This window comes from Thamnophis elegans, chromosome 13, assembly GCF_009769535.1.
Source record: "Thamnophis elegans isolate rThaEle1 chromosome 13, rThaEle1.pri, whole genome shotgun sequence".
Lineage (NCBI taxonomy): Eukaryota > Metazoa > Chordata > Lepidosauria > Squamata > Colubridae > Thamnophis > Thamnophis elegans.
This window is the reverse complement of record NC_045553.1, coordinates 6386638-6399721: the sequence shown is the minus strand read 5'-3', so window position 1 is coordinate 6399721 and position 13084 is coordinate 6386638. Positions and strand designations below refer to the sequence as shown.

The 13084-nt window shown below is 43.0% G+C and overlaps 1 protein-coding gene across 2 annotated transcripts in view; it reads left to right on the top strand.

Moving 5' to 3' along the window:
- The window catches only part of FBXO21 (F-box protein 21), a 33693-nt gene extending 20812 nt beyond the window's left edge, over nt 1-12881 (top strand). For both annotated transcript variants that reach the window (XM_032229329.1, XM_032229330.1), the window contains 4 exons: nt 204-336; nt 4081-4271; nt 8380-8537; nt 11660-12881. In XM_032229329.1, the coding sequence (XP_032085220.1) occupies nt 204-336; nt 4081-4271; nt 8380-8537; nt 11660-11835 (658 nt within the window). In that variant the 3' untranslated portion in view covers nt 11836-12881. The remainder of the gene's footprint in view (nt 1-203; nt 337-4080; nt 4272-8379; nt 8538-11659) is intronic.
- The last annotated feature ends 203 nt before the right edge of the window (nt 12882-13084 follow it).

Here is a 13084-nt window from a genome sequence, read left to right as displayed (position 1 = left end):
AAGGACTAGTTATATATATCACTAGTGACCACAGCGGCATTGTATAAGCAACAATATTAATATTGCATTGGATGCAAGGTCTGGGTTAGTGGTTGGTCAGCTAACAGTGTAGTTGATTGACAGTGGGACATCACAGCTACGTGATGGTAAATGTCTCTGTGAAAACATGATTTGATTTGAACGTGTTGCTGTATGTTTGCTAGGGAAAGCACTGACCAGTCATACCAGCTCCTGAGAGACTCTCTGGACTTGTATTTGGCCATGTATCCGGACAACGTCCAGCACCTAATGCTCCAAGCGAGACTCTATTTTCACCTGGGAATCTGGCCAGAAAAGGTACTTGGGATTCGCGCTACGTAGAGCAGGCATCCGATGCATGAAATAATCAGAGAGATGGATGGATGTTGGAGTGGTGCAGTGGCCTAGCGGTGGCGCTCTCGCCTCAAAATCAGGAGGCCGTGAGTTCGATCCTAACTAGAGGCAGATTTCTCTCTCTCTGGGCACAATGAGGATATATCTGCTGAACAAAACTCATTGGCGACAGGAAGGGCATCTGGCCATTAAAACACTCTGCTAGCTCCAGTCATTTGCCCAGACTCTGCCCCCCCCCACCCAAGGGATTATAGTGTCATTAAATGATGAGGATGGATGGATGAAAGTTGCTTCTCCTCAAGAGTTTGGTTTTCTCTGCTCCTTTCTCTTCCTTTTTGAAAAATTGGATGTCAGGCCTGCAGCCATCTTTTCTTTTGGGTCTTTGGCCTGCCACACTTTTCTATCATTCTACTATGCCTTTTCTATTGTGAGGAAAATGGGAGAGGGGGTTGTAGGAGTGAGATGCGATGTAGCCATAATAACATTCTTTCTAGAAAGCCAAGGTCATCCTTTGTCTCTGCACCTGACCGGAATTGGATGGGTGGAAGCTGCCAGTTTGGCAGTGGGAGATTGCACCATGGGATGGACTGGTGGGTGTTGGGGCAAGATATTGAACTTTCAACGGGGTGGGGGAAACCGGGAAGCTTTCAAATTCGGGTTTTCCCAGTTGTGCCAACATGGCTCTCTTAATAAATTGGAACTTTGAGCAATCCATTTTGGGTGCTATTTGGAACCCTGACATTAACCCAAATCTGAAAGCTTCCTGGCTTTCCCCATTTGGGGGGGGGGGGGGAATTATTTTTTTTTCAAAACAAACACAACACATAAAATCTTCCTCCTTTACATACTGTAGAAAGTGTATCAGTTGGTTACAAAAAGTTTTCGTGCATCTCTTCCACAGTCATCAAGCATAATTCATATTAACTCAAGTATTTTAACTCAAATATTTATACATGTTACCCTTATACCTCCATTTATATTTGACTATAATTATTTAAATGTCCATCATAAAATATACCGAAATGTAATACATAACCACATACTGGCATTTCATTTAATATTTCTAAAATCCTCCAATAACACTGAATCCTTATGTCCTATTCTAGCTAAACATCCATAATATTTAATAACAGACTTTTCTAATCCTCCTTTCCAAATCGCTGTTGGCAATTTTCATCTAGTTTCCTTATATTATACATACATACATACATAGCAATAGCAATAGCAGTTAGACTTATATACCGCTTCATAGGGCTTTCAGCCCTCTCTAAGCGGTTTACAGAGTCAGCATATCGCTCCCAACAACAATCCGGGTCCTCATTTTACCCACCTCGGAAGGATGGAAGGCTGAGTCAACCCTGAGCCGGTGAGATTTGAACAGCCGAACTGCAGAACAGCAGTCAGCTGAAGTAGCCTGCAGTGCTGCATTTAACCACTGCGCCACCTCGGCTCTTACATACATACATACATACATACATACATACATACATACATACATACATGTTGTCATCATTATCCCTCCTTTATTTGACTATATCCTGTATCATAACATGTTACCCCTAATAATCAAAACTTAACTGTATCTAACTTAACTTACGTCCTGGCTTTCCCCACTTAGTTGAAAGTGTGTTGAACTCAACCAGTTTGTATTTTTGATATCCCCCAGTACTTGCTTCTCTTAATTGGCTAAACTCCTACAAACCTTAAAACCCTTGTTGGCAAGCACTGTTCTATAAAATTCTCATGTATATATTTCTCTCTCATCGTCCTTTGTGGCTGAAAAGGACTTTCTTTTTTTTATCCCATTCAGGTTTTGAATGAGTCGTTTTCACCATCTGGATATTATTCTCTGTATCGCTGCTGTTTGTTTGTTTGCTTTGATTTACTGCTGTTATTTTAGCTGTTTTGTTTTTTGTGTAACTTATTTTTTTTCATCTCTTGTTGCCTTTTCTGTATAATTCAGCTTCATTTTTTCTTGCAGGATGAGGATTTTTGTTTTAAGTTAACAGTTGCCAGATAGTATCTACGTTGCTGAAAAAGCAATTTTAAAAAAATCAGCTCTAACCTATTTGACTTATCATTTGGGGCTGGGCAATAACAGTATTTTGTGTGTTTTACCCTTTTGAACCGTCTTCAGAGGGCAGTGTATCCAGCAAGGCGGTAGTAAAAAAAAACAACTACATAAATTCAGATAAACGTGGCTCACTTTGGACTAAAATAACTGTTTTTAGACCTGTCTCTAAATCAGAAAACACAGTTTCTGTCTCCCATTCTAACTCCACCCTTTTGTAAATATTATATTAAGTGAAATGGGAAAAAGGGAGAGGATCCAGATATATTGGTTTAAGCTTCAATCCATTGTATTATAAATAACCTTTAAAAAAATTAACTTATAAAAACAGTGTCAAAAAGGAAATACACAGAATTTCAGGTACACAATCACAGCTAGTCCTTGACTTAGAACTGTTCAAACAGTGACAGAGGGCTGGACTAGAAGACCTCTAAGGTCCCTTCCAGCTCTATTCTATCCTATCCTATCCCGCTATTCTATCCTATCCTTCTATTCTATCCTATCCTATCCTTCTATCCTTTTATTCTATCCTATCCTGCTATTCTATCCTATCCTATCCTGTCCTATCCTTCTATTCTATCCCATTCCTATCCTATCCTGCTATTCTATCCTATCCTTCTATTCTATCCTATCCTATCCTTTTTATTCTATCCTATCCTGTCCTGCTATTCTATCCTATCCTTCTATTCTATCCTATCCTATCCTTTTATTCTATCCTATCCTATCCTGCTATTCTATCCTATCCTTCTATCCTATCCTGTCCTGCTATTCTGTCCTATCCTTCTATTCTATCCTATCCTATCCTTCTATCCTATCCTATCCTATCCTGCTATTCTATCCTATCCTTCTATCCTATCCTATCCTGCTATTCTGTCCTATCCTTCTATTCTATCCTATCCTATCCTTTTATTCTATCCTATCCTGCTATTCTATCCTATCCTTCTATCCTATCCTATCCTATCCTTTTATTCTATCCTATCCTATCCTGCTATTCTATCCTATCCTTCTATCCTATCCTATCCTTCTATTCTATCCTATCCTTCTATCCTATCCTATCCTATCCTTTTATTCTATCCTATCCTATCCTGCTATTCTATCCTATCCTTCTATCCTATCCTATCCTTCTATTCTATCCTATCCTTCTATCCTATCCTATCCTTCTATTCTATCCTATCCTGTCCTGCTATTCTATCCTATCCTTCTATTCTATCCTATCCTTCTATCCTATCCTATCCTTCTATTCTATCCTATCCTATCCTTTTTATTCTATCCTATCCTGTCCTGCTATTCTATTCTATCCTTCTATTCTATCCTATCCTTCTATCCTATCCTATCCTATCCTATCCTATCCTGCTATTCTATCCTATCCTTCTATCCTATCCTATCCTATTCCATTCTATTCCTATCCTATGCTATCCTTCTATTCTATTTTATCCTATGCTATCTTTCTATTCTATTCTTACAAGTTTAACGATCGGCATGATGTACTGGGCTCAATCATAGTCGTAAGTTGAGGATTATGGCGCCCTATGCTACCTTCTGAAAAGGCTGAAATGAATATCCTAGATTGGACTTACTAAATGTCGAGTTATAGGAGGATTGATTGATTGATTGAGAGCTGCTTAACTCTCTTAAAGGTTCTGGACATCCTGCAGCACATCCAGGCCTTGGACCCTTCCCAGCAAGGAGCCGTGGGGTATCTAGTCCAGCACACCCTCGAGCACATCGAGCGTCGGAAAGACGAGGCCGGGCCCGATGTGAAACTCCATTCGGACGAGAAACACAAAGACATCACCTTTTCCATCGGCCTGGTTATGAAGCACAAAAGGTGAGAGCCACCACCAGCTGCAAAAGTGGGAATCCACATCTGTACAACAACAAAAAACCCAACTCCAAACAGTGCAAGAGAGGCGTGTTTTTGTCAGCCTTGTAAGGTAGACCAGGAAAACACATCACCAAGTGGGACGCTTGTTTTATTTTTTGTTAGAGTAATAAGTAGAAGAGATGAAACAAGAATAATGAATTCCTAAATAGATTATCTCATCTGTCTTTCTGTCAGTCTATCTGCCTGCCTGCCTGCCTCTCTCTTTCTCCCTCTCTCTTTCTCCCTCTTTCATTCTCTTTCGCTCACTCTTTCTCTCTCCTTTGTTTCTCTATTTCTCATCCTCTTTCTCTCTCCCTCTCTTTCTCTCTCCTTCTTTCTCTCTTTCTCCTCCCCCTTTCTCTTTGTCTCTCTCTCCCTCTTTCATTCTCCCTCTCTTTCATTCTCCCTCCATCTCTCGTTCTCTCCCTCTTTCTTTCTCTCTCTCATTCTCTTTCTCTCACTCTTTCTCTCACTCTTTCTCCTTTGTTTCTCTATTTCTCATTCTCTTCTCTTTCTCCCTCTTTCTCTCTCCCTCCTTTGTTTCTCTCTCTCTTTCTTCTCCCCCTTTCTCTTTGTCTCTCTCTCCCTCTTTCATTCTCTCCCTCTCTTTCATTCTCCCTCTCCCATTCTCTCCCTCTTTTGTTCTCTCTCTTTCTCTGACTCTTTCTCCTTTGTTTCTCTATTTCTCATTCTCTTCTCTTTCTCCCTCTCCCTCTCTTTCTCTATCCTTTGTTTCTCTCTTCTCCCCCTTTCTCTTTGTCTCTCTCTCCCTCTTTCATTCTCCCTCTCTTTCATTCTCCCTCTCCCTCTCTCATTCTCTCCCTCTTTCGTTCTCGCTCTCATTCTCTTTCACTCTTTCTCTCTCCTTTGTTTCTCTATTTCTCATTCTCTTCTCTTTCTCCCTCTTTCTCTCCCTCTCTTTCTCTCTCCTTTGTTTCTCTCTCTCTTCTCCCCCTTTCTCTTTGTATCTCTCTCACTCTTTGATTCTCTCCCTCTCCCTCTTTCATTCTCTCCATCTTTCATTCTCTTTCTCTCACTCTTTCTCTCTCTGTTTCTCTATTTCTCATTCTCTTCTCTTTCTTTCTCTCCCTCTCTTTCTCTCTCCTTTGTTTCTCTCTCTCTTTCTCCTCCCCCTTTCTCTTTGTCTCTCTCTCCCTCTTTCATTCTCCCTCTCCATCTCTCGTTCTCTCCCTCTTTTGTTCTCTTTCTCTTTCTCTGACTCTTTCTCTCTCCTTTATTTCTCTATTTCTCATTCTCTTCTCTTTCTCCCTCTTTCTCTCCCTCTCTTTCTCTCTCCTTTGTTTCTCTCTCTTTCTTCTCCCCCTTTCTCTTTGTCTCTCTCTCCCTCTTTCATTCTCTCCCTCTCTTTCATTCTCCCTCTCCCTTTCTCATTCTCTCCCTCTTTCGTTCCCATTCTCATTCTCTCCCTCATTTCCCAACTAACATTTCCTAGAAGACAAAACTTTTGAGATAATTGCTTGTCCCTGCTTCTTGATCTCCCAGGCCCTCCTCCACCATCCTAGTTTATTTTTATCCTCCTCCCCACCGCCAGCAACTGGGCAGACTTCCATGCAGCTCTGACCTCCAGCCTTTCCCATCTCCTGTTTGCTTGGAACTTGAAATCTAGCTTGAGGCTAAAATCTTCTGAAAATAAAGGTGCAGCCCCAGTGCCGATAATCTACATTCCGTTTTGATCACTTTAAAAAAAAACATATAGTTAAGTGAATCTGAGAACTTGGTGGGAGCAGAGGGACATAGTGGTGAATGCCCGTCTTTTAAATCCCACACTTTTTAAGAGTAGAATATATATATTGGAGGGAAAGGTTTTGGCTCAGAACAAGCTTTGCTTCCTGACTTTTGCCCAAGCCAAACGAAACAAACAGACCCTTAACTGCTCAATGAAGCTGCTGATAAGTAACAGCTCTAGAAGGTGTATAATCAGTGGAGAAATATGTAATAAATGTGTTTGTAGGAGAGAATGTTTCCCACGGTTAGCAACAAGGGGAGAACATAAGTATTTCTAAGTTGTAGTATATGGGTGAAATCTTCCCTAAGTCATGAATGAGACTGTGAGTTTATATGTCTACAATAAAGGAGAATATTTGGTGTTGAAACGAGGGGCCCTTGGTGCTCTCTGAGCTTGCTTGTTTTCTTGCAGACGTTTCGTGACCCAGCTAGGGAACATCATCAGTGCTAGAAGGGATTGGGTCTGGAGATAGATAGATAGATAGATAGATAGATAGATAGATAGATAGATAGATAGATAGATAGATAGATAGATAGATAGAAAGAAACAGACAGAGAAAGAAAGAGAAAGAAGGAAAGAGAGAGAGAGAGAGAGAGAAGCAGGAGAAGGAGGACTGCGGGGTCCTTGGTGCTCTCTGAGCTTGCTTGTTTTCTTGCAGACGTTTCATGACCTAACTAGGGAACATCATCAGTGCTAGAAGGGAGTGAAGTTTGCAAAGAGGAGGAGGAGGAGGAGATCTATGGGATCTTTGGTGCTCTCTGAGGTGTTTTCTTTCATGACTCAACTAGGTAATACCATCCCATGTTTCCCCAAAAATAAGACAGGGTCTTATTTTCTTTTGGAACCCCACCTCCGAAATAAGCACTTGGCCTTATTTTCGGGGAGGTCTTATTATTTTTGGGGTGCAGCAGGCGGAGAGTGTGGTCACCTCATGGCTGCTGCTGTGTTGCAATATTTTCGTCTTATTTTTAGTGCATGCGCTCCAAAGCCCGACTGGGCATATTACCTGGGGAGGTCTTACTTTCGGGAAAACAGGGTAGTACTAGCACTGAGGATGTAAACCTACTTTGGGTCTGCAAGAAAACAAGCTCAGAGAGCCCCAAGGGACCCCACAGCCTTCCTCCTCCTCCTCCTCCTCCTCCTCTTCCTCCTCAAACATGCCAAAGAGTTTTCACCCAAGAGACACTGCTTCCGATGATATTCCACAATACCCATCCTTCTTCTCATTACAGAATCTCTCAGCCTGCCCTTCAAACATTTTTTCCCTCAGAATTTTTTTTTATTTTTTATTCTCTTAAATACCATTTTAAGTATACATTCACATAATTGTTATTCTTCTTGACACTTATCATTCTTATACATTTATTATTTAATACAATAATATAGCAGAGTTGGAAGGGACCTTGGAGGTCTTCTAGTCCAACCCCCTGCCTAGACAGGAAACCCTATACCGTTTCAGACAAATGGCTATCCAACATCTTCTTAAAGACTTCCACTGTTGGGGTATTCACAACTTCTGGAGGCAAATTCTGTTCCACTGATTAATTGTTCTAACTGTCAGGAAATTTCTCCTCAGTTCTAAGTTGCTTCTCTCCTTGATTAGTTTCCACCCATTGCTTCTTGTTCTACCCTCAGATGCCTACTTCATTTAATAGGTTATAATATACAGTTTGGGTCGCTTTGTTTACCATCCCTTCCTCCTGTTGTGACATCGCCTTATTTTCCTTTTCTTTTCTCCCTCCCTTCCTTCCTTCCTTCCTTCCTCCTCTTCTTTCCCTTCCTTCTTCCCTAAGAGAAATCCATTTTGGCCTACGTGCATAAGTTCATTTAAAAGCCTCTTCATTCTTTCTGCAAAAATTTTATAATCCACATTTAGTAGTTAAATAGGTCCATAGTTTTTTTTACTTGTTGTAGATCTTCTTTTGGCATAAGTGTTATATACGCCTCCATCCACATTTCTGGTATCTTTGCCTCCCTTAGTAAGTCATTAAATAGTTCCAACATTACCTTGCTACTTCTTGTAGTGTTTGCTACAGTTCCCCCAATCATCCATCTGGTCCTGGTGTTTTACCCTTCTTTTGCCTTTTGATGCCTTCTATTATTCCCATCATTGTTATTCTTTCTTCTAGTGCCTTGATAAATTTTTCTGGGGTTTTAGTTATTCTAGTTTTCTCTAAGGACTGTCTTATTTTTCCCTTCTGGTATCCTCTCATGTTGTTGTAATAGTTCTCAGTTATTATTTTTTTCTTTTCCCCATTTGAATGTGGTAGATTCCCTTCAACCCTTGATGATGGCATTGTGTATCCTCTTTCTGCTTCCATTTAGATACGGCTACAACTGTGTGATCTACGGGTGGGACCCAGCGTGCATGATGGGGCACGAATGGATCCGAAACATGAATGTCCACAGCCTGCCCCATGGCCCTCACCAGCCTTTCTACAATGTTTTAGTGGAAGATGGCTCGTGCCGATACGCCGCCCAAGGTAGGCAGGCAGGATTTCCAACAGGCTTATTTATGGTTGCTTATCCACCCTCTGGCGCGGTGGCTCAGTGGCTAAGACTCAGCAGCTAAGATCAGAAAGGTCGGCAGTTCGACGGTTCGAATCCCCAGCGCCACATAAACCACTGAGCTCAGAGAGCACCAAGGACCCCTTGTGTCATTTCAACAGCAGGAGATTTGGTGGTTCTTTTTTACGGCTAAGGGTAGAGCCACGTTCCGTTCAGTCTCTGCTGCTTCTTGATAGAGCTGGGGAAAACTCCCAGTAATTCCCAGGGGTGGGTTCCTGCCAGTTCCAACCTCTTCTATAGAAGAGGTTCCACAAATCTACAGTACCGTTTAGAACCGTTTCCAACTTCCTCCCCCCACCTGTCCGCACATCATCAAGATGAAGAGCAAGAGGAGGAATTCTGGGAGTTGAAGTCCACAAGTCTTAAAGCTGTCAAGTTTGAACACTCCTGGTTTTTTTTTTTCTAAAGGGTTAGGGGTGCGAGGGTCTTGTAACTTGACAGCTTTAAGACTTGCGTGCTTCAAATGCCAGAGTTTCTGAGCCAACATTTTGGTTGCTAAGCAAGAGCATTATTAATTGAGTTTCACCACATTTTGCAAGTTGGCCACTCCCACCCAGTCACATGGCTGGCAAGCCACTCCCACCCGGTCACATGGCCGGCAAGCCACTCCCACAAAGCAGGCCACACCTACAGAAGAGGTTCTAAAAATATTTGAAACCTACCACTGTGACCCAACCAACCCGTATCCACAGTGCTGGTTTAAATGGTAGTTCAACCCAAGATAACTTTCCTGCAGAACACGTTTTCGTAGCGGTTGTGGGTGGGGTTTTTTCACATCTGTGGAACTGATCGTCCTCTCACAGTGGTCATTCCAGGATAAGAATAGCATCAGAAGGAAAACCAATCTGCACATTTCCTGTTATTTTTCAGTTATTTTGACCTTTTATCATTATTTAGCTATCTTTAGGCTTAGGAAAAAAACGTTCTCCCAGCAGAGGGCGTTCTGTACACTTGTAGATTTTGATGACAAATACCGTATTTTTTTGGAGTATAAGACGCACCAGGATTTTGAAGAGGTAATTTTTTAAAAGGTTTTTGCACTCTGCGAACCTCCCAAATCCTCTGCACGCCTCGTTTTTTGTAAAAAATGGAGCATGCAGAGTTTGAGAGACCTACAAAGTGCTCCTGGGGGTGGGGAGGAAGCAAAAAGGAGCAAAAAATTGCCTGTTTTTCACAAAAATGGGCCTGTTTTTTGCCAAAAAAAAGGGCATACATAGCCTTTAGGAGGCTTGTAGGGTGCTGTTGGGGGGAGGGGGGAGCAAAAACAAGCAAAAAAACCAGCCCATTTTTCGCTTGTTTTTGCCCTCCTCAGCCCCCAGGAGCACTCTGCAAGGCTCCTAAAGGCTATGCATGTCCATTTTTGTGAAGGGGGCGGGGTTTCGGGACATCAAAAATGCTGTATTCAGTGTATAAGATGCACCCAGATTTTCACCCTCTTTTTTTGGGGGGGGGGGAAGGTGTGTCTTATACTCCAAAAAATATGGTAGTTTTTCCTCCTGTCTCTCTTTCTTCTCTTCGTCATCCTCCTGCCCCAATAATGTAAACTTGGTCTACAACTCAACTTTGGTGATAGGGATATTAAAAAAAATCTCCACCTCTAGGGAAATTTCATCCAGGAATCTCATCAAAACATGCATGAGCCTTGGATTTTATTCAGCCTCTTCGTTTCAAATAACAACTGAAGTTGATGGAGAGCAGCAAGCATGGTTTTCCTGGAAAACCATGGGTGTCAAGCCCCACCCAGCTTGGCAAGTTCAAAAAAAAAAAAAGGAGGAATTGAATAGATTTCAGGAAGGTGAATTTAATGGCAATGGCACATAGAGTTATATACCGTTTCATAGTGCTTTTACAGCCCTCTCTAAGCAGTTTACAGAGTCAGCCTCTTGACCCCTAACAATCTGAATCCTCATTTTACCCACCTCGGAAGGACGGAAGGCTGAGTCAACCGGAAGGAAGGAAGGAAGGAAGGACGGACTATAGCAATAGCACTTAGACTTATATACCGCTTCACAGTGCTTTCCGGCCCTCTCTAAGCGGTTTACAGAGTCCGCCTCTTGCCCCCAACAATCTGGGTCCTCCTTTTACCAACCTCAGAAGGCTGAGTCAACTGGAAGGAAGGAAGGAAGGAAGGAAGGAAGGAAGGAAGGAAGGAAGGAAGGAAGGACGGACTATAGCAATAGCACTTAGACTTATATACTGCTTCACAGTGCTTTCCGGCCCTCTCTAAGCGGTTTACAGAGTCCGCCTCTTGCCCCCAACAATCTGGGTCCTCCTTTTACCAACCTCAGAAGGACAGAAGGCTGAGTCAACTGGAAGGAAGGAAGGAAGGAAGGAAGGAAGGAAGGAAAGAAAGGACAATAGCAATAGCACTTAGACTTATATACTGCTTCACAGTGCTGTCCAGCCCTCTCTAAGCGGTTTACAGAGTCAGCCTCTTGCCCCCAACAATCCAGGTCCTTCTTTTACCCACCTCGGAAGGACAGAAGGCTTAGTCAACCGGAAGGAAGGAAGGAAGGAAGGAAAATAGCAATTGCACTTATATACCGCTTCACAGTGCTGTCCAGCCCTCTCTAAGCGGTTTACAGAGTCAGTCTCTTGCCCCCAACAATCTGGGTCCTCATTTTACCCACCTCGGAAGGACGGGAGGCTGAGTCAACCTTGAGCCTGGTGAGATTTGAACTGCCAAATTGCAGGCAGCCAGCAGAAATAGCCACAGTACTGCACTCTAACCACTGCGCCACCACGGCACCATGGCTAACGTATAGGTAGTCCTCGGCTTACGACCACAATGCACCCCCAGATTTTTGTTGCTAAGCGAGACACTTGTGTACGTTTTGCTCCGTTTGATGGTCTTTGTTGCCATGATGGTTAAGCGAATCGCTGCAGTTAGCAACGTGGCCGCTAAGCGAATCTGGCTTCCCCGTTGACGCGACCCCATTGAGTTAAGCTTCCTCTCTCTTGGTTGCTTCTCTCTGAAGCCCCTCTCCATGAGCCTCCCGCCCTCCGTGCAGACGTTCCCTCTTCTTTCCCTTTGCAGAGAATCTGGAACTCAACCCAGAACCTCACGAGATCCCTCACCCAGACATCGGTCGCTACTTTGAGGAGTTTGCCAACACGTACTACCTGGCCAACCCGGAGTTGGAGATCCGATACCCCGAGGATATGGAGCTCACGCGTTTAGCTGGCCAGAAAACAGAAGAGAGCAAAGAATGAGATTTCTCTCTCTCTCTCTCTCTCTTTCCCTCTCTCCCTCTCTCTCTCTCTTTTCTTCCACGCCCTTCCCCTTTGCGAGGACAGAAGAAACTTCGTACAGCGGCGGTGGGGATTTCATCACGAGGAAGCAGCTGCTGGTCTGAGGAACTGCATTTTGCTAGCTAGTAGTGAAACTCCGTGTTGTGTAACCCCCCCTCGGCTGCGTTGTGCTGACACTTGTCAAAAACCCACGTGGGTCGTGCAGAGTTTTAGAAACCTTCTCTGAAGTTCTTTCTTCTCCCGCCCCCCCTTCCCCGGGCTCCAAAATGAAGAACTTCCGAGACTTAAAAAAACTTCTCATTCAGGAAATTCTGCCAATTGGAAGCTGTGGATAATTTCTAGGTAGGACGTTTCTGGAACTAACGCAACATCTGTCTTTGGTTCAGCTTTGACCAGCAACGAGATGCCAAAATCTTAGGAATGACATTTGATTTTCTTCCTTACTCAAAAGATCCTCCTATAGAAACATTGTCAGGGTCTCTCTCTTCACTGCTTCAGGCCAACAACTCAATTTTTTTTTTAAAAAAAAAATGCCCTGGGTTGTATGTCATTTTCCTACAGAATATTCCGTTAGACAGAAATCACCTGGGTGATGAAGCCAGAGATGAGCATCCTTCTCCTTTCGTTCTGCTTGTTTGCTTGCTGCTCACTCCATTAAAAAAAAAAAAAAAAGAGGACAAAACAGCGTATTTCTCAAGCATAACCGGGAGGAACAGAAACCACTGAAGGACGCGGCGTTAATTGTCTAAAAATGTCCTTTTCTCAGGGTAAAGATCGGCGCCGTTTTGATTTTTTGCACGCCGTCTGGCAGAAAGAACTGATTTCGTCGGTTGTTGTAAATAATATATTTCGAGGCGGTTGGAAGATGTAATTTTCTGAGCTGGTGTGTCTGGGCAGAGTGCCGCTGACACCGGCTGGATTCACGCCTTTTAGGGACAGAGAGGAGGTAAGCTTTTAATTATCGCGTTGTAAAAGGATAAAATGATACGCTTCTACGATCTTTTTAAGTCCTGAACGTTGCTGTTTTGTAGCAGTGAAATTGCTATTTTCACAGGATCACCCCCTTCATTTGCATGCTGTGTTTTCATACACTTCTGCAAGCGCATTTCCCTGTGAAATTTAAGTGTTTAACCTACAGGGAGTAACAGCTCGGAGGTTCGAGTTAGATTATCTCTCTGGCAACACGCGTGCACCCTTCGACATGCGTACA